Here is a 20,045-nt window from a genome sequence, read left to right on the forward strand (position 1 = left end):
AGGTGCAGGGACTCACAACTGTAATCCTAGCACCAAACCCACCAAGGACAGCCTAGGCTAGCTAGGAGACCTTACCTCAAACCCATAGATCTAGGGGGCGACCATGTCACAAACATGGACAAACTCCAACCTTGAATTCTTAGCTTGATTTTCTATCGAGCTGTCAACAGCTTTGCCTTCAATGTGTGATAAAAGGTTTTTGCAAACAGGATCACCTCCAAGTCCTCGAAACACTACACTGTCTTTTCTTGCAGCTGTTATTTACAAATCATTCTTCAGCCCAAGGTACTAACTGGCTTAGCTTTCAGAAAAACTCAACTGGTCAACTTGGCTGGGTATGGCTGACATACATCTTTATTAATCAGAAGCATATAAGTTCAAAGCCAGCAAAAGATCTGATCTCAATACAAAGACTGGCTCAAAATCTGGCGTTCTATGACCAAATTATAGTCTGCAGGGCTAGAAGCCACAGTGAGTGCCCTCCCTTTATTTCCAGGAATATGACAATCTTGGCTGACCCAGTTCACCCTCCAGAATCCACGTAAAAAGGTTGAGCTTGGTTCACGTGTAAACAGGACCCTGGAGCTAGCTCACCAGCTGGTTAGCCTGCAGAGACTACCTCAAAGAATAAGGTACACAGAGCCTAAAACAACACCAGCTTTGTTCTGCCTTACAGTCAGTCTCCAGAAGCACACAGAAAATGAAATAACACACACAATTCACACCTGGCACAGACACATTCAAAAAGTGTAAGTCCCATTTTATTTTTCTAAGGTGTTTTTCCTTCTGTCTTTATGAAGCCATCTCTTTACATGGGCTTTGGTGGAGGTCGTGGAGCAGCACCCTGAAAAACAGATGACAAGAAGGTATTTAAGCCTGGTGAGGTAGCCTACTTAATTCCAGCACCCCAGAGACAGAAGAACCCTAGGTTAGCTAAGGCCATAGTGAAACCACGTGAAAAATAAAAACCCAAACCTGCCCACCACGAACGGCAGAGCACTCACCAGTAGCAAGCTGAAGACCTAGATGTGGTGGTCCCCAGCATCACAAAACCCAAAGAACCCAACCTCCCATCACCACTAACCACGGTTTCAGACTATAAACAAATTCGTGACAGGCACCATACTATGCCACTGCAAACAGCCTAGCAACTCTTGAAAAGGCCAACATTTTAAAGTAGGTTACATCTATCATAGCACACTAAGCCTGAAGCGGGTACTTTTCTGGTTAGGACCTCATGTCTCAAGGAAAAACAAGCAAGATTTACTTACAGCAGGTCTAAATCGTGGTGGGGGTGTGCGGTCCTTGCGGGCTTCTCGGGATCGATTCCTGACTACCTTGCTGTGAATAGCACAGCTCACGCAGTAGTGCAGCTTGACGTAGAGCTTGGGAAGCACGTACGCTGACCAACACAGAAGCAGTTTAGACAGATGTCCACTTCTCACTCTTCCCTCTTACTCTACCGGCCAAAATTATCTGAACCAACTCTAAATACAGGCACCTCCACAAAACCTTCCCTACCAAAAGCAACCATTCAGCAGCCTGAGACTGAACGAACAACCCCCCCTGCAAACCAAACCCACCCGCCACCATGGAAACACCTATCACAGCCTACAGACACTGAATTAAAGGCCCAGCTCTTGGATGAGATGCTGCCATTCAAAAGGCTAAGGAATAAAACCCAGAGCGGGTCACACAGTCAGCTGGGGAGGAGAAAGCTCAACGCCTACCATTCTCACTAAAAAACAAACCAAAAACCAACCGGCCAAGCGTTGTGGCACATGCTTTTAATCCCAGCACTCGGGAGGCAGAGGCCGGCGGACTTCTGCTGTGAGTTCCAGAAACAGCCGAAAATGGAAACCCACAAACCGCCTGCACTCTGCCTTATTTACAACTCGGACTTAAGTTCTGAAAGCAGTTTAACGAACTGCGTTCATCAGATGTCTCTTACAGCTTCCTCGGACTCCCTGTCCCAAGCAGGCAGGTACGGGGATGGGACGCACCGGATGCAGGCAGGGCTTGCCCAGCACGCCTCCCTCTCACTCACCGTCGAAGACACTTGCTTCGGATATGTCCCTGACAGCAGCGGCCTCCACGATGTTCCGGATGACGAACTTCTTAATGGCCTTGTCTTTGGGCACGCACCGGGCGCAGTTCGTGCAGCGGATGGGCTGCACGTGGCCGCGGCCCTTCTTGGCCCGACCGTTGTTCCTCCTTTTCTTGGTCTGGATACGGGGAAGACGTGCTATTAAAGACGGGCCGCGCCTCGCTCGGCCTCGGCCCTCCCGGCCAGGGACCGCCCGCAGCCCCGACAAAGCGAGCTCCAGGTCTCAGGCGCGCCAAACCCGGGCTGGGAAGGGACCCCCGGTCACTCCCTCCTCGGAGCCGCCGACTCTCAAGTCCCCACTTCTGGCCCGTGGCTCAGCCTGCCCAGCCTCGCGCTCTCACCACGCGGCCATACTCACCATCTTGGAGCCAAGACCCGAAAGAGGATCCGGCTCCTCGCCGGCCACTTTTATATAGTACAAGATTCCTACGCTCACGCCGGGGAAAAAAAAAAACAACTTAGAGATGTGTAATTCTAATTACTCTTAGCAACTACTGTACTCAAATTTACCTAATTATTTAGCGTTTCCGCTGGAACGTACGGTGAGAAGAAGTCCCTACAAATTACCTGTGCAGCAGAGTACCAACGGGACTATTTAATCAGCTGGCGGAAGACTAAAATGTTATACGTTTCGAACCAGGAAGTAATTCTCGGCACTATAACATCCGGTTTACGTTGTCTCCAGAGCGGAAATCGTCCAAAATTCGGTCTCTGGACGCGCACTCCATGTCCCGAGAGGCCTAAAGAGATGCATTGTGGGAGTTGTAGTATGAATGCGAGCGGTCTCTAACCTGGAGTGGACAGACTAAAGGCGGCGCTACGCCACCGTCAGACGCCATGACTTCGTTTCTTTGAAATTGGATTCTAGGCGGAGGAGTAAAAAAATAGAAGACCCAGGAGGAAATAAACCATTTTGTAAATTAATCCTCCCAAATAAAAGCTTCAAGCCGGGCGGTGGTGGTGGCGCACGCCTTTAATCCCAGCACTCGGGAGGCAGAGGCAGGCGGATCTCTGTGAGTTCGAGGCCAGCCTGGGCTACCGAGCGAGATCCAGGATAGTCATAGCTACACAGTGAGACCCCGTCTCGAAAAAACAAATAAATAAATAAATAAAAGCTTCAAATGAGGACTGGAGAGATGGCTCAGTGGTTAAGTGCACCACTCTCCCAGAGTGCCGGGTTCGGTTCCCACCACCCACCGGACAGCTCACAACTGTCTGTAACTCCTGTTCCAGGAGATCCAACCTGACACAGATGCAGGCAAAACACCAATGTATGTACATAAATTACAAATTAACAAAAAGAAAACAAAAGCTTCAAATGAGACAATTTTTCTTCTTTTTTGGATGGGACTATTTATTTGTTTGAGACAGAGTTTCTTACGTGTAGTCCTGGTTGTCCTGGAACTCACTCTGTAGACCAGGCTGGATTCGAACTCAGACTGCCTCCCTCTAGGATTAAAGTGCTGGGAGTACTGAGATCAAAGATGTAGGACACCACACCTTGCTTGAATTCCCCCCACACCTTTTTTTTTAAGAGTTATTTATTATGTATGCCTGCAGGCCAGAAGAGGGCGCCACATCTCATTACAGATGGTTGTGAGCCACCATGTGGGTGCTGGGACTTGAACTCAGGACCTCCGGAAGAGCAGCCAGTGCTCTTAACCTCTGAGCCATCTTCCCAGCCCCTTGATTTTCCTTTTTATTCCTAGATCCTATCAGCACAGGGGAGGCCCTGTAGTTAGTACTTTGTATGTACCAATTCAATTTAACTAAGCAAGTCTATAAGATAGTACAGTTATTCTCACTTTTTTGTTTTGTTTTGTTTTTCGAGACGGGGTTTCTCTCTGTAGCTTTGGAGCCCATCCTGGACTAGCTCTGTAGCCCAGGCTGGCCTCGAACTCACAGAGATCCACCTGGCTCTGCCTCCCGAGTGCTGGGATTAAAGGTGTGCGCCACCACCGCTCGGCAACAAATACATTAATTTTTGTTTGTTTGTGTGTGTGGTGTTTTGTTTTGTTTTTTTTTCCTTTTTTTTTTTTTTTTTTTTTTTTGGAGGATCGAACCCAGGGCCTTCTGCTTGCTAGGCAAGCGCTCTACCACTGAGCTAAATCCCCAACCCTCTCACTTTATTTTGAAACATAGACATTTAGTCCAGACTGGTCTTGAACTCATTTTGTAGCCAAGTGTGACCTTGAATTTCTTGTCTTGAGTCTCCCAAGTGCTGGAATTACAGGCAACCCAGAGTAATCACTCACGCAGCTCAGAGGGTAAAAGGGTTAGTCCTACAAGCCTAAACACTGAATTTCAGTCTCCAGAACTAAGTAAAAAGCTGGTGGGGCACGCCTTTAATCCCAGCACTCCGGAGGCAGAGCCAGGAGGATCTCTATGAGTTTCAGGCCAGCCTGGGATACAGAGTGAGTTCCAGGACAGTCACCATACTGCACAGAGAAACTCTGTCTCGGAAAAACAAAAAGTGGGGGGGCTGGAGAGATGGCTCAGAGGTTAAGAACACTGGCTGCTCTTCCAGAGGTCCTGAGTTCAATTCCCAGCAACCACATAATCTACTTTTTAAAAAAGGAACTACTTGTTTTAAATAGGATAAGTAATACAATTTTTTGTCTGAATTTGTCAAATGTTAATGGACTGGACATTGTTAATATATATAATGGAGTTTTTTGTCTGAATCTGTCATATGTTAATGGACTAGACATAGTTAATGTAATCTTGACTGTATATATTGTATATACTTATTGGATATAGTTTTTCTTGTATTAGTTATAAGCTTTTTTATTTTAGACAGAAAAAGGGGGAATGTGGTGATTTTGTGTGCAATATACTGTGCACCCCAATAAACTTATCTGGGGTCAGAGAACAGAACAGTCACTAGAGAGACACAGAAGCCAGAAAATGGTGGCACACACGCCTTAGTTCCTAGTATTCTGGAGGCAGAGATCCATCCGGATCCCTGTGAGTTCAAGACCACACTGGAAACAGCCAGGCATGGTGACACACACCTTTAATCCCAGGAAGTGATGGCAGGAAGCAGAAAGGTATATAAGGAATGAGGACCAGGAACTAGAGCCTGGTTAGGCTTTTAGCCTTTTAGCAGCAGCTCAGCTGAGACCCATTCAGATGAGGACACCAAGGCTTCCAGTCTGAGGAACCAGGATTGGCTGAGAAGTTGGCGAGGTGAGGAAGCCCTGGCCTGTTCTGTCTTTCTGACCTCTCAGCATTCACCCCAATATCTGGCTCCAGGTTTGTTTTTTATTAATAAGACCTTCTAACAATTTGTGCTACAACTCCCTGTATAAAATTATACATATATTTTTCTTTTACACACACACACACACACACACACACACACACACACACATGTATATTTAATGAATCTTCTCTTCAGGGATGATGGTGCTCCCTCCAAGACCACCTAACAAAATCCCCAACACCAAACAAAAAGAGAACCCCTCTTTTGAACTGTTGGCAGGAGACTCCTGTCCAAGAGACCCCCCCCCAAACATACAGCCTGTTCTCATTGCCCTTGGTTACCCCTCTGAAGACAGCATGCACTTCAGAAACAGGGCCCAGAGACCCCTGAGTTGAAACTGACCTGAATGCTTCCACCCAGAGGACTACCTTTCATGGTCCCAGAAGGCACCGTTCAAGCTTCCGAAGGAGGAAGTCAGCCCCCAGGCCTACCAAGCTATGATGCCTATGAACCGTATCAAAAGCTAGGAGCCAGAGAGGTGGTCCTCCCCAGGGAAGAGCACACCAGCTAGTTGTCCAGTGCCAAATGGTCAGCCCTGAAACATACATACATGTAGCATTATACAGACTGACCAGGCTATATCTAGGAATATATTCATATACATATACGTATACATATACATATATATAGATATGCAAAAATTATAAGGAAAAAAAAAGAGACCCTGAATTGGGAAGAAACTGGGGAGGTTTTGGAGGAAAGACAGGGAAGGGAGAAATCAAATTATAATCTAAAAAAATAATAATACCGGCCAGTCATGGTGGCCCACACTTTTAATCCCAGAATTTGGGAAGCAGAGGTAGACAGATCTCTGCGAGTTCCAGGCCAGCCAGGCTACATAGACCCTGTTTCAAAAACAATCTGTTCTGCTAGATCAGCAGCCTCAGTGGTCTTGTCTGGTTCCCCTCAGTCTTAGACTCCTCTACACCGGAAGGGGGAACTGGTGGTATGAAGTCTGCCTCTCTCCCGGAAGGAAAACAAAGGGAGTCTCCAAGAACAAACAGTGCTGTTAAATTACTCATGTTTATTTATAACAGACCTTCAGCCAGTACAGTACAAAACTTACAGTAGTATTTCTCCATTACACAAATATTTACTTACAGTATATTACAGATACAAAATGCTTTGCAATAAGTCTCAAAAGCTGGTTTAACTCCCTTTGAGAAAGGAGAAAAACTTTTAAAAAGAGGGAGGGGGAGGGTAGGTAAGGGACCAGAGGACAAGAGAGAAGAGGTGAAAGGGCAAGGGTCAAAGGGGACACCAAACAGGCTACAGAGGGACCCTGGGGGAGGAGAGGTGGTATTGCACTTGCTTCTGTGTTTAGTCTATGTTTGATCTTCATAATTTCTGGTTAAAAATATATATATATATATATATTATTTACACAAGGAAAGAAGCTGCCAGAAGTATTACAAAATTCCACCTGCAGCCTGGACACTGACACACACATACACAAAGGTCTGGAGAAGTGTCTATTTAGAAATTCTCTCCCTTCCCCCAACTTTTCTGTATTGTTATTTTTGAATAGTAATTAAAAAAGAAAACACCTCTTTTCTCTGTGTGGGTTTTGGTGTTTTGTTGTTGATTTTTCTTCTTTTTCTTTTTTCTTTTTTTTTTTATGCAAAAGGAGCTGGGAGAGAACATGAGGATGTTTGAGGTTCCAGAGCTGGGAGGCTCTGAAAAGTAGGATTTTGTACCTAAGACCCTGGTTAAAGTGCAGTGATGGGCGGGAGAGAGACAGGCTGCCCCTCTCCTCCCTAGCACCTGGTCTTGCCCTTCCTTCTCTGCTCTTGTAGGCACACAGCCTCGGAGCATAATCCTTCAGGTTTCTGGGGGGTTACAGGTGCTAAGGCTGACTAAAGGAAGGGGCAATGGGGCACTCAGAGGCTCTGATGCCTCAGAGGAACTAGTCCTTCTGAGGTATCCCCCAATACATGGCAGACACAGGGCAGGTGGGAGCAGGTCTACCGGGAAGAGGCTCAGCGGCCAGAATAGTTCAGGAGATACTAACCACAGCTCTGCTGCCATCCCAGGAGCTAGTGCCAAGGTTCTGCTGCGGAGACCCAGCCTTCCCTTCTCCGGGGACCACTCCCTCCGGAGCTCAGACCCCATTCTCCGCCTTTAGCAGCACCTGTTTATTGCTACATCGTCAAGGAGGAAGAACCACCCCGCAAAAGCTCCTCCCTGCCAATCTGGTCCTTCTGGGAAGCCATGTAATGCAGGAGAAGGAAGAGAAGACTGTTTTCAACCCTGCCCTTCTCATGATTGGGAAAGCAGACTCTCCAGAAGGTTTAACAGCCCCATTGCCAGGATCTGATGTAGCCCACTCCTTTGTGCCTCTCAATATCCCCACCAGGGAGGGAGAGAAGTAGAGAGAGGCCGAGGAGCCCACAAAGAAAAGGGACATGGAAAGAGAGATGGAAGAGGAAGGGAAGGAAAGGAGGAGAGAAGACCGAGACTTATAACTTATGAGGTGCTGTGTTGGGTTTTTACTTTTTTTTTTTTTTCTTGTTATCTTTAAACATAGAAAAACAGCCTTTGGTTTGAATCTCAAAGAAGCAGAGAGTGGGATGGCTGTGGCCTTGGCAGGGAACTCTAGAGAGAGAGAGAGAGAGACCTCCACGTGCGGTGGAGCTATGCCTTCTCCTGCATGGTCTCACGAACCCTGACGATGTTCCAGATAGCCAGGGTCTCTGCAACCACCAGAGAAGAAGGCCCCTCCTGCCCTGTGTCCGGAGCCGAGTGTGGAAGGGCAGTGAAGGATGGCGCCCGGTTAGTTGTGTCCATCCCATTCTTGCTGGCACAAGAATGGAATGGTCTGGTGGGCACACACATGCCATTCATTCTGGGACAATTTTTGGTTATACTGAAAATTAGCAGAGAGAAAAGAGACATTCCTTTCTCCCTGCCACTGATAACAACAGGGCCCAGGAGCCTGGGAACGAGACAGTGAATCCTGCTAGAAGGAAAAAGGCAGCGTGACTGATGGGGCTGAGAGACCCCTGGTCGTTGGGCAGCAACCCACCAGTTTCTCATAAAATGGGGACAGAAGGAGTCCCTGAGAGCCTAGAAAGGTCACTGGAGTGAAAAAGTCTGAAAGGTGGAGGAGAGGTTTCTGCCCACCCCCTTTCCCGTGCCCTGGTTCTCAGCGAGGCACCCGCAGCTGCCAGTCTGTCAGACAGGGCTGCAGGCCTAGCTTTAGCCCCTGAGAATATAAAATGGGGGCATTCCAAGAAGAGAGAAGCCACCACTGAGGAGGGTGGCAGGTTGAGACCAGAGTGGTGTTGAGGGGTGGGCCGGGGAGAGGGAAGAGCGATATCACATCCTGGAGGGAGGCCCTGATTGGAGGCTTTAGGGAGCTTGTGTTCCCAGGTGAGGTCAAGAGGACCCTCAGTCCAGAGTTCCTGGGGAGAGTTTCTACAGCCCCCTACTTCCACTGAGGAAATTCTTCATTCGTTTAAGAATAGTGCAAGCTGCCTGGAGAGAGAGGGGCACAAGAGGTATGAAGTACCAGGTTGAAGGGTCCCAGAGAGGAGATCATAATGCCACAGCGCTAAGGTGGGGCCGCAGGGAGGTATCAACATCGAAAGTGAAGAGTCAGATAAATAAGGGTCAGGATTAAAGCAAGAAGCTCCCGAAGTACAAAGAGGAGCTTCCAACCCCTGGGGCTGTTGGAGGAGCTGGGATCCATAAGAGGAAAAAAAAAAAATCTAGGCTTAGAGCAGACGGGAGCCTTGGGCAGGAGAGTGAAGGAGTGGCCAGAGATTGCGGTACATTTAAAAAGGCCAAGGAAACGTCATTAATAAACAGCAAAGATGCCGGGAGAGAGGAGTTCAGAAGGAGAAATATAAGCAAAAAGACTCGTCTGTCACAATGCTTACGTCAGCCAGGGGAGAGAAGGGAAGAGCAAAGAGGGTTGGGGTCAAATGTGAAGTGAGGTGGCCAGTGGATGCAAAACTCCTTGGGGTGTGGGCTAGACACCTGTAGGTGGGGCAGTGGAGCGGTGGGCTGAGGACAGGACCGGGGGGGGGGGGGGGGTCCGCTAGCCCACCTTGTGTTCCCCACGGACAATGTGGGAAGAGAACTCATACCGGTCCTGGCTGTGATAACCACAGATGTTACACTCGAAAGGGTCTCTGAAGCCGTGGCAGCCCATGTGGATGGTGAACATGACGTGGTCCAGGAAGAGGATGCGGCAGTGTTCACACTTAAAGGCCTTCACGGGCTCGCCACTCTCACCCACCACCCGAAGCACTTCCTTGGAGGGGCCTGGGGTGCCCCGCAATAACCCCTCCTGTGGTTTGGGGTCCTCTTTGGCATAGGCGGGACTGTGCCGGCCCACCACTATGGTGGGAGGAGGTTGAGGTGGGGGACCCTGAGGGAGGGACACCACCCCGCCAATCCGATCTTCATGGTTGCTCTCTGTGTCTGTGGAATCCTGGCAGCCATTGCTGGGGGATGCCCCAGGGTCAGTCAGAGAGCCTCGGGGCCGATAGAGAAGAGGACCTCCATCTCCCAGGTCCTCAGGTCCCTCACCTGCTTCTCGGGACCCTGGGAGCTCCAGACGGCTGGGGAGGGGCTGCATCTGGGTGTACACAGAGCTGATGACAGGTGTGAGTTCTGAGATGCAGTTGGTCGGGGGGAGGCGGAGGGGACGGAGATGCTCTGTACCCACAAAGGCTAGAGAACCTCCAAAACCAGGCTCCAGGCCATGGTGCGCCACCAACTCCACATCCTTTTCATAGCCACTGCCGGGGTTCACGTCATAGGGGAGGTCGGAGAGGCTGAACCGCATCTGCTTTTCACCTGTGGAGAGTAAGATCTCATCGGGCTGGGTTTAAAGAATCCCTAAGCCATGCCCAGAATTGCTTCTTTGTTTTCTAACCCAGGGGCCTACATATAACAGCATCCTTATCATCATTATTAATTAGCTTTGGGGACCCAACCCCGGGCTTCACACATGCTAAGCACATCTCTACCATTGAGCTATATATATATACCCATGGTCCCAGGTAACATCATTGAATGCACCCTATTTACTCCCCAGAGGGTCAGGTAGAAGGGAAGCTGTAGTCTTAGGGCAAGGTATCTCTTTGAAGTTTCATCCTCCTTATTCTCTGTAAAGTTTCAGATCCGCGGTGAGATAACGCCATTTTCAGGTCAGGGAACCACACGTTCACTTCCTCTCACTGATTCTAAGACCGGCCCGAACAGACTAATCCTTGTTATTTTTCAAAAGATGGAAAAGCTCAGCACCCCCGCTCCGTGGGGCCTCAATACTGACCACTGTGTCTTTTAAGTATGTTCTCTGTGTGTGCATATTCACCTCTGTGCTGGTGCACGTGTATGTATGTGTACATACTTGTGGAGGTCAGAGGACAACCTTGGGTGCCATCCTCAGGAATGCCATCCATATCCTTTGAAACAGGATCTGTCATTGGCCTGGAGCTCACCAATTAGGCTAGCCGGCCTGGCCAGTGACCCCAGGGCATCCTTCTGACTCTGCCTCCCAGGGCTAGGGTTACAAGCACGTGCCACCATGCCTGACAGTCTTGTGTAGGTTCTGGGGACAAAGTTCCAGTTCTCACACTTGCAAGGGGAGCGAGCATTCTACAGAGCTACACCCCCAAGTCTCTGGAAGTATGTCGTCCCCCTCCATCCACACAGGGACATTCCGAGCACCCCGGAGACCGCAAGGCTGCTTCCCCCCCCCCCCCCCCCAAAAAAATCAAATCACCAGACCCAAGCCTCTGCGGTCTTCCCTCCAAAAGGACTCTTCTTACCTACAAACTTCTGCGGGGTGGAACGTTTGCGTTTGGTAAGGCTGTTGGCCAAGCGATCGATGAACGTTGGCCGCTCAGAGGATGAGTGCAGCATGGAGTCGGGCACCATCTCCAGGTCACGCATTTCATCACCTGCGGGGAGGGGCAGCGGGAGCAGCTGAGTGACATCAGCCCAGCAGCCTCTCTGCCTGCCAGTCAGCAGTCAAGGGAGGTTATGCCTGGGAAACAGGGCTGGCTTGCTTTCTTTCTTTTTAAAATTTTTATTTTATTTTTGGCTTTTGAGACAGGGTTTCTCTGTGAAACAGTCCTGGCCGTCCTGGAACTCCCTCTGTAGCCCTGGCTGGCCTCGAACTCACAGAGAACCTCCTGCTTCTGTCTCCCGAGTGCTGGGATTCTCCCGAGTGCTGGGATTAAAGGCGTGAGCCACCACAAGTGGCTCTCTTTGTTTTGTTTTTAGACAGGATCTCACTATGCAGCCCTGGTTGGCACTGGACTCACAGAGATCCACTTGCCTCTGTGTTCTAAGTGCTGGAATTAAAGGCGTGGGTCACTATGGGCTCTGTACCCTACCTAAAGCTCATTCTAGTAACACTTCAGACCTTTTGAGGACAGTTACATACAGCGACCGCTTGGTCTTCTGTCCTTTGTGTCTTCTCTCCCATTAGACTGAAGATGCGGATCTAGATTCCCTCTATGTCTGGATCTCCCTATGGACCTGCCCCAGAGCTGTGCTGGACATTGGCCGGGATGCTTAGGAACCGGTGCTTGGAAGTGTAACCCGTGTTTGCTCAGGTGCTAGAATCGCCCTTGCCTGAACCCCTGGCTCTGCCCTCAGCTCCCCTGTGGCGCTACCCACGGCCCCACCTGGCTGGCCCGCCAGAGCCTGGGCTTCCGTGCCGCCGAGGCTCTGCAGGTAGTTGTGACATCGGTCCTTGTGCTCCTCCAAGGTGCTTTGCTGCTTGTAGCTCCGGCCACAGTAGTTGCACTTGTAGGGTTTGCCCACTGTGGGAGAAGAGACTGTGGAGGAGAGAGGAAAGGCAACGTGAGAGTACCCGGGCTCTGAGGCGCCACGCGGGAGCGGCTGCACACCGGCATGCAGAGGAAAGAACGTAGTTAACTGTGTGTGTGTGTGTGTGTGTGTGTGTGTGTGTGTGTGTGTGTCGGGGTGTGTGTGTGTGTCAGCCCCACCTACAACAAAGACCAGGTGAACCAAACCTGGGCAAGCATTGACCGTGTACCGCCAAGGGAGGGGGGCCCCCTGGCACACGGCTGCACACCGGATTCTGGGTGCTCTGGCTGCTTCTGAAAGGAAGTGACGACCCGGGCACTTAGTAGGGGACCCTCCCTGGTAAGCAAGCACAGAGGCCCCACCCCAGGATCTCAGGGTCTGGGGCTCAGGCTGCGGTTTAACCTTTCCATGTGGCAGGCGGGTGTAATACTGTTTTTCAGACAAGGGGACTTTTTGGTTGCAAGCACCCTGCACTGGCTGGAGGGAAATCGGTGGGCTGAGGCAGCGGGGCCGTGAGAGCCTTCAGATCTGCCCATTCGGGAGGGGCCGCAGTGGTTGGCCTTCACTTGTGTTCTTTGTTAACTTCCAGCCCTTGTCTGAGTTTACTGATCATTGTCTTTTTCTGTCACTGTACGGAGATACCCAGAGAGCCCAGCACTGACGGGAAAGAGAGACACAGAGCAAAGGAACAGAAGATGGAGAAGTAAAAGAAAGACAACAACCGGGTTCTTACTTTTTGTTTTAAAAAGAATGTGTGATAAAGCTCCGAAGGAAAAAAAAAATGGGAAAACTCAGACTAGTAGCTGTAGCTTTGTAGCTTTGTTTAAACACAACTCTTGGGAGGTGATTTTTTTTTTTTTTTTTTGTGAGGCGGGGTGGGGGGGGGGGGGGGGGGGGGGGTGGTGGAAGAAAACCTGAAGAGACACACGGTACAGTATATTTGTGTTTATTGCTACTGTTGAGCAAGGAGGCAGGACAAGGCATTGCTAGGGAATTAGTGACTTTTTCACCCCCACGTATGTCTACCCTTGGCTACTACTAAATCAACCTTTGCCACGTTGCTCTTCACCTGTCAACAAAGTGCTGAAGGGATGAAATGAGTAGCCCTCTCCACCCACGACCCTCTGGGAAACAGTTTAACATGGCAGGAGAGGAACAGTCCTCCAACCTTGTCTCCTACAGCGTGATCTGTTACAGAAAGCATCTCACAGAGATGGGACCTACACGTGTGTCTGCTCCCCCTTAGTCTCCTAAACAACATTCAAAATCCAGTCAATTGACCTTGTCAAGAATTTGGGGGCATAGTAGTGCATATGTTTGTTTGTTTGTTTGTTTTGAGACAGGGTTTCCCTGTGTAGTTTTGGAGCCTGTCCTGGAACTCGCTCTGTAGACCAAGCTGGCCTCGAACTCACAGACATCTACCTCCTGAGTGCTGGGACTAAAGGCGTGGGTGCTGCCACCTGGCTAGTGGTGCATATTTTTCATTCCAGCACTTGGGAGGCAGATGTAATTGGATCTCTGTGAGTTTGAAGCCAGCCTGGTCTACATGGCAAGTTCTAGGCTAGCCAAAGGTAAATAGTTTGACCCTGAGAAAAAGGAGCATATGTTTTGGCCACGGGACCTTGATGGGAGCAGGCTAGGCTATAGTCCACAACATTCATTTCTGTCCCCATGGCATCAGTTCCCTTGTCAAACAAGGTGGGGGGAGGGAGCTTTAGGGCAGGGGCTATAGCTCAGTTGCTAGGTAGTGTGCTTGCCCAGCATGTGGGAAGTCTTAGGTTCCATCTCCACAGGCTCCCAAGCAGGAGTTGTGGTGTACCCCTGCAATCCCAGTACTCAAAAGGCAGAGGCAGGAAGATCGGCGTCAGAAAGTGAAGGTCATCCTAGGCTACACAGGGAGTTTGAGGTCAGCTTGGGCTACATGAGACCCCCATCTCAACAAGTGGCGTGCTGGGAGTGGGGCATTTTCATCCGGAAATTTTTTTTTTCTCACTCCCCTGCCTGCGTCTGAAATTCTTATGATGGTCATGTAAGGAGACACAAGATAAATTCTCTGCAGATTACAGAGCATAAGTCAGTGATAATCACTATACCTCTTCTACACACAGAAAGACAAAGAGGTCCGAGGTACATGGGAGAATCTGGAACAAGGCAGGATGGAGGAGGCAGACGTTGCTGGAGTGCCTCTCTGTCCCTTTATGTCCTACCCAGGAGGGTTTTAAAAAAGAGAAAAGCCCAGGGAAGATTCTGGTTCTCTCCCCTCTTTCCTCTCCTCAACCCTCAGCTACCGTCTCCTTGCCAGCTCAATCCAGCCAAGAGGCCACAACTTAGTAAAACACCTAGGAAGCATTATCTCTCCAGCTCCTTCCAACCAATACTGACTCAAAGTCTTTTTACTTACTTTGTTACTTTTGAGACAGGGTCCCACAGAGCCCAAGCTGGTTGAAAACCTGACCTTCCTGCCCCCACCTCTCCAGTACTGGGTACTCTCTGGATTTGCTTTGTCTGTGAGATGCAGAGCAGAAATGGGATGGTCTTTTCCTATGTGGAGGTCTAGTTCCCTTCCTTCCAGCTTGGGAGGCCTCTAGATATTTACAGGGACCACTAGGAAGTAGAGGGTGCAGTGATTATCCAAGACCTCCGGTGTTTTGGGAGAAGTGGGATAAAGATGGTGACGTGAGGGGTTGGGGATTTAGCTCAGTGGTGGAGCGCTTGCCTAGCAAGCACAAGGCCCTGGGTTCAATCCTCAGCTCCAAAAAAAAAAAAAAAAAAAAAGATGGTGACAGGTGCTGGGTGGTGGCGCACGCCTTTAATCCCAGCACTGGGAGGCAGAGGCAGGTGGATCTCTGTGAGTTCGAGGCCAGCCTGGGCTACAGAGTGAGATCCAGGACAGGCACCAAAACTACACAGAGAAACCCCGTCTCCAAAACAAAACAAAACAAAAAAAGATGGTGACAGGTGTAGTTTCCTGGTGCAAATGAGAGAGGGAAGAAGCCCCTTCCCCCTCCCGCAGGGCTCAGATTTGCGGGTGATGGGACACATATGGTGTTGGCATCATTAAAATGTTTAGAAAACAACACCAGGGACGAGCCAGGAGGGTTAACCATGTTCCTTTTGCTTCATGTCACAGAATGTGGCAGTAAAATACCCCAGTAAAGAGTCCCACAAATTCCTCATCAGCAAGGCAAGGAGGGCTCTATCTGCTCTGTGAGCGATCCATCGATCGGTGAGTGCTCCCACCCCTCGGTGACAGACATCATCCCCCTCCAATGCAGAGTCTTGAAGCTCTTTTCTGAGCAGGCTGGGTGCCACTCTCTCTGCTGCTTTGGATAGTCACTGACCTGAGTGTGTGCGGAGGTGGCCTGTGAGTGCATCCCGCCGGCGGCAGGCATAGTTGCAGAAGGGACATTTGAAGGGCTTCTCCCCTGAGTGCAGCTTGATGTGGCGCAGCAGATTCCCCTTCTGTGTGAAGGAGGCGCCGCACTGATTGCAGTGGAAGGGTCTCTCCCCTGCAGGTGGAAGAGCAGGGTCCAGAGACTGGCATGGGGGTGCTGGAGGTGAAGGGAAGGTTCTCGGAGCCCACTCTGAGGGGCGGTGAGTGCTGCACATAGTGGGCCTACTTTATAGAGGTCACCTGAGGGCCCTCTTCCCCTGGGAAGGTGTGGATTAGAGGTGTGTGACTGGCAACCAGTACTGTGCCTACAAGATCGGCCAAAAGACGACGACCCAAAACAGCTCAGTGAAGCCTTTGACTAATTATTCTTCAATAAAAGATCGAGAGTCAGATATTGGTAGGAGGTGACTGGTGGCTTCTACGAAACTTCTCTGATCATTCAGGTTCTTACCCTAATATCTGACTCCTGATCTTCTATTGATAAAGAATAATTAGATGAACGCTTCAACTCTGAGTCTGAGCAGGGTATGCAGAGGTTGCCCCCCATACACCTCCTTTAAATTATGAGATGAGAAGGCCCGGGAAGTCTGCCCCTCTTGGAATGGCTGTAGGCAGCTCTCCCCCAGACGTCTGCAAACATTTTTTGGTGTTGAGATCTACCACAAGGCCTTACACATGCACGCATCCCCCCACCACTAATCCATACTGGAGCTTCAAGAATCCCTCTAGAGGCCCCGGTACCCGTTCTCTCTACACTCCGAGAAAAGAAGTAGTAGCTTCTCCTTGTCACAACAGCTGGAGAAAAGGGTCAGGAGGGTTACAGATGTTCCGAGGGGCTCATATACCCCTTTCTCTCTTTTGTTCCCTAGAAACCATGCTCCAATCCACCCTTCCCTTTCTGAGCCACCCCCGCCCGCCTGCAGTGGCTCTCCTCAGCCTCTTCCCTACCAATGTCCTAGCACACCTCTGCTCTGTAGCCCCAGCCTGACCCAGAGCTCTTCCACGAAGCTCTTTGTCTTACTCACCAGTGTGGCTGCGCTTGTGTACCATGAGCACGTTGGGCCCGATACAGACCATGCCACAGACGTCACACTTGAGCTTGCCATTGGGTAGCCGGATGCCGCCGGGGGAGTGAGGCTCTGGTCCACTTCCATCGCAGTAGCCCAAGGGCTCTGACAAGGAGTCCTCCACAATGACACTGTCGTCTTTATCCAGGAGGCGTTCATCTGGCCCCAGCAGTCTGCTCGACTCCTCATCGCTGTACATCTCCACCTTGATGGAGTTGGCTGGGGGTCAGGGGACTGATGTTTAGAATAGATAGGCAAAGGGGCGACCGCTCCCGGGCAGAATGACCCTTCCGTAGTCCAACAGGGTGACTGCAAACCTTGGGGGGGTACAAGTGTCAGGAGGGGCAACAGCCTATACATTGTCTTCGGTGGCGTCCCAGAACTCATCTGAACTGAAAGCAATCTTTCCTACCTACCACCCACCAGGAAAATAGGGTTTAGAAGACAAAAAAAAAGGAATGCACTGGATGTCTTCTGTCAGCAGGCAGAAGAGGTGACTTAGAGGACCCTTTGCCCGCACTCTCTTCTCATTAAGAAAGATGTTTGGTTGGGCAGCGGCGGCGCACGCCTTTAATCCCAGCACTCAGAGGGCAGAGCCAGGTGGACCTGTGTAAGTTTAAGGCCAGCCTGGTCTACAGAGTGAGTTCCAGGTCAGCCAGGGCTACACAGCAAGACCCTGTCTAAAAAAGAAAAATGAAAAAGAAAGACAAGAGGAAGAAAGACACATAGACTGATGTCTGAGTTGGCCTCAGGCAGGAAGACAGCAAGTAACAGGACGGGAAAACCGTCCTGGGGAGACTGAAGAGGACCACAGGCTAAAGGCAGAGTGGGACTGGAAGACAGGTATGGTTGATTCTCCCCAGAGAGACTGAACCCCCTGCGCCTCTTCCTAGGAACCTGAGGGGACACAGGGGGGTGGCTCTGGCACTAGCTCTGACCTACATTCCTGGCTATTTCAACCATGTAGAGAATGTCACAGATCTAGGGCCAGCTGGGGAGGGGCACTGGGGGTGGGGGGCCCTGCCAGGCAGGCCAAGTGGGATGGGAGGTGGTGAGTCTTGTTACTGTTCATTTCCTGCCTCTCTCTACCCAACGACCACTTCTGTATCCAACTCCAGATTTTTTTCTCTGGAACCTTTATCTCCTCCACCCCCCCTCCCCTCCACACATACACCACAACAGGATTTCTCTGGGTAGCCCTGGCTGTCCTGGAACTCGCTTTGTAGACCAAGCTGGCCTTGAACTCAGATCCACCCGCCTCTGCCTCCCGGGTGCTGGGACAAAAGGCGTGCGCCACCATGCCCTGATGGGACCTTGTATCTTAATGTCACCCATACACCTTTTAATTTTACCCTAGTCTGGCATTAGCTATTTACTCTTTTCGGAAGCTAGGAGAGCAGTGGGTGTTTGGCTGCTTCCCACCTTGAGAGTTTCTGAGCAGGTGACCAGAAAGAGATGATGGGAAGTGGTGGCCAGGAGAGGGCAAATGGAGGGCCAAACAAAAACAGTGCTGCCTAGTGCCGGGATAGGTGGAGGGCCACACTTACCACTCAGTGAGCGGCTGGGTGAAGAATGCTGGCTGTTTGGGGTGCTCACCGAGGGCCCCACTGGGGCCCCGAGGAACTCCTTCTCCAGAGATGAGTCCCCGCTACCTTGGAGGAGAGAACAGATCTCAGGTAAAGCTTGGGCTGGAGCCTCTACACTCCGCTGCCTAACCTTCTTTTTAAAAGGCTACAGTTAAATTTCACAAGCACTTATGCTATAGCCATGTACAGGTAGGTTGAATGCCCTACCTGTGACCCCAGGGGCCTGGTGCCCAGTGCTGACCTTGACTTCCGTGAACTCAGTAGCTGAGTCTGGCCTGCCCTACCTTTATCTAGGGCTGAGGGGAAGAGCGGCACCCACTCTTGACTCTGCAGGAAGCAGGGCCAGGGCTGGGCGGGCCATGGTAGAGCAGAGGACGGGGACCTGGCGAGAAGGTGGAGCAGGCATTCTTTCGTACTGCTCTTTCTGGAGCTCCCAGTAGTGGTTTTGGAGTCTGCAGGAAGGGCATCTGGAACTGTCCAGAACCTGACGATCACATGCGTTAACAACAACGCTAGCTGCTAACGTTTAGCGAGTGTAGACTCGTACCAGGCCTCAGTCTGTGTGCTTGGAACGCACCGTCGTCTTGAAGCTTTACAGCCACCTTGTGAAGTAGGTGCTGCAATATTACTTTTAACTTTTTGGACTAGGAGACACAGAAGAAGTTTATGTCACGTGTCTAAGCTGGCAGTGGCTGAGCTGGGGTAGGACAACAGAGGAGATAATGCTGAGGGGGGTGAGCTCAAGAAGTTCTCTAAATTCAGCCAAACTTTGAAGGCTTTAGAGAGCTTTCTTGTTGACCCGAGTCTGATCGAATAGTTACTATTTGATGTCCTCTCGAGAGCTAAATATCAATGATCCTAAATGCATCCATTTCAACTTGTTGACCAAATACTTTTTAAAAATGCCTTTTGAAATTATGTTTTTTAAAAAATCTGATAACGTACCTGAAAAACACGAGTGTCTTCAAAAATCCCCCCCACAATTTTCTGCACAAATATATGAGTGAAATAAAAACACATGTAGATAAACATACAAACACAGATCACATACGCAGACACATGTAAAGAGAACATACCTACTGGGGTAAGCATCACATTCGTCTATATTATCTGCTAACATGAACATGCATGGGTATATGCACATAAGGCCTAAACATGGAAGAGAGAGAAAGGAGAGAGAGAGACCCTAAAATCCGTCCCTAGAGTCCACCTTGGTCAGTACTTTACCCCGTCCCCGCTCTGCACATACTTACTTTCGTAAAATAAAGATTCCATTATAAAAGGGTTGGAGTCCTGGGCCTGAGGCAAGGAATCCGGAACACACCCTCCTGAGGGATCCCTCTCCAGCTTTGGTCAGTGGGAAGAAAACAACCACTCAGGACTTTGGGACCATTTCCCGTTCACATCCTCTCCTAAAGCCCCATTTCCCCATTCTATCCCATGGAAGCCCGAGGAGCCCTGTTCACCAGCTATAGAAAAAGCCTTCCGGCTTGAACCTGAGTTCCCCCGGCTGAGGCTCTTCAGGTGAGTCCTGGTTTTCTTTAAAAGTTGCCTCAAGACACAAACCCATGATGTGAGCAGCCCCCGAACCGTGAAGACTTGTAGATTCAGGTCCAGTTTTAACACGTGCCCTTTCAACTGAGTTTACTGAGGCTAGAAGGTTGGACAGGCTGGAGAAGGCTAAATAAACCCAACGGTCCTCCTGCCTCAGCCTCGGAAGCAGGGGGAATGACAGGCATGTGCCACACCCAGCTTCTTACTCCTTCTCAAAGGTTAGTGCTGACTTGCTTCCAAATCACTCAATGTTGGTAAGGAGGGACCTGCTAAAGCCTTG

At 50.1% G+C, this 20,045-nt stretch overlaps 2 protein-coding genes across 12 annotated transcripts in view; both read right to left on the reverse strand.

Moving 5' to 3' along the window:
- Positions 1–332: 332 nt before the first annotated feature.
- Rps26 (ribosomal protein S26) lies at positions 333–2,550 on the reverse strand. The gene is made up of 4 exons (XM_036169843.1): positions 2,466–2,550; positions 2,048–2,225; positions 1,272–1,402; positions 333–844 (listed from the first exon to the last, which is right to left on the reverse strand). The coding sequence occupies exons 1-4, from the start codon at positions 2,466–2,468 to the stop codon at positions 809–811; spliced, it is 348 nt and encodes a 115-aa protein (XP_036025736.1). The 5' UTR covers positions 2,469–2,550; the 3' UTR covers positions 333–808.
- A 4,394-nt stretch (positions 2,551–6,944) lies between these two features.
- Ikzf4 (IKAROS family zinc finger 4) overlaps positions 6,945–20,045 on the reverse strand; it is a 36,781-nt gene continuing 23,680 nt past the window's right edge. For 5 of the 11 annotated variants that reach the window (XM_036169750.1, XM_036169746.1, XM_036169747.1 and 2 more), the window contains 6 exons: positions 18,173–18,277; positions 16,584–16,844; positions 15,506–15,673; positions 12,020–12,172; positions 11,156–11,287; positions 6,945–10,178 (listed from right to left, as the gene is read on the reverse strand). In XM_036169750.1, the coding sequence (XP_036025643.1) occupies positions 9,415–10,178; positions 11,156–11,287; positions 12,020–12,172; positions 15,506–15,673; positions 16,584–16,844; positions 18,173–18,277 (1,583 nt within the window). In that variant the 3' untranslated portion in view covers positions 6,945–9,414. Of the gene's footprint in view, positions 10,179–11,155; positions 11,288–12,019; positions 12,173–15,505; positions 15,674–16,583; positions 16,845–18,172; positions 18,278–19,464; positions 19,559–20,045 lie in introns of those variants that run through there. The other 6 variants (XM_036169755.1, XM_036169751.1, XM_036169754.1 and 3 more) reach the window with 3 other exon arrangements.

This window comes from Onychomys torridus, chromosome 20 (genome assembly GCF_903995425.1).
Source record: "Onychomys torridus chromosome 20, mOncTor1.1, whole genome shotgun sequence".
Taxonomy (NCBI): Eukaryota; Metazoa; Chordata; class Mammalia; order Rodentia; family Cricetidae; genus Onychomys; species Onychomys torridus.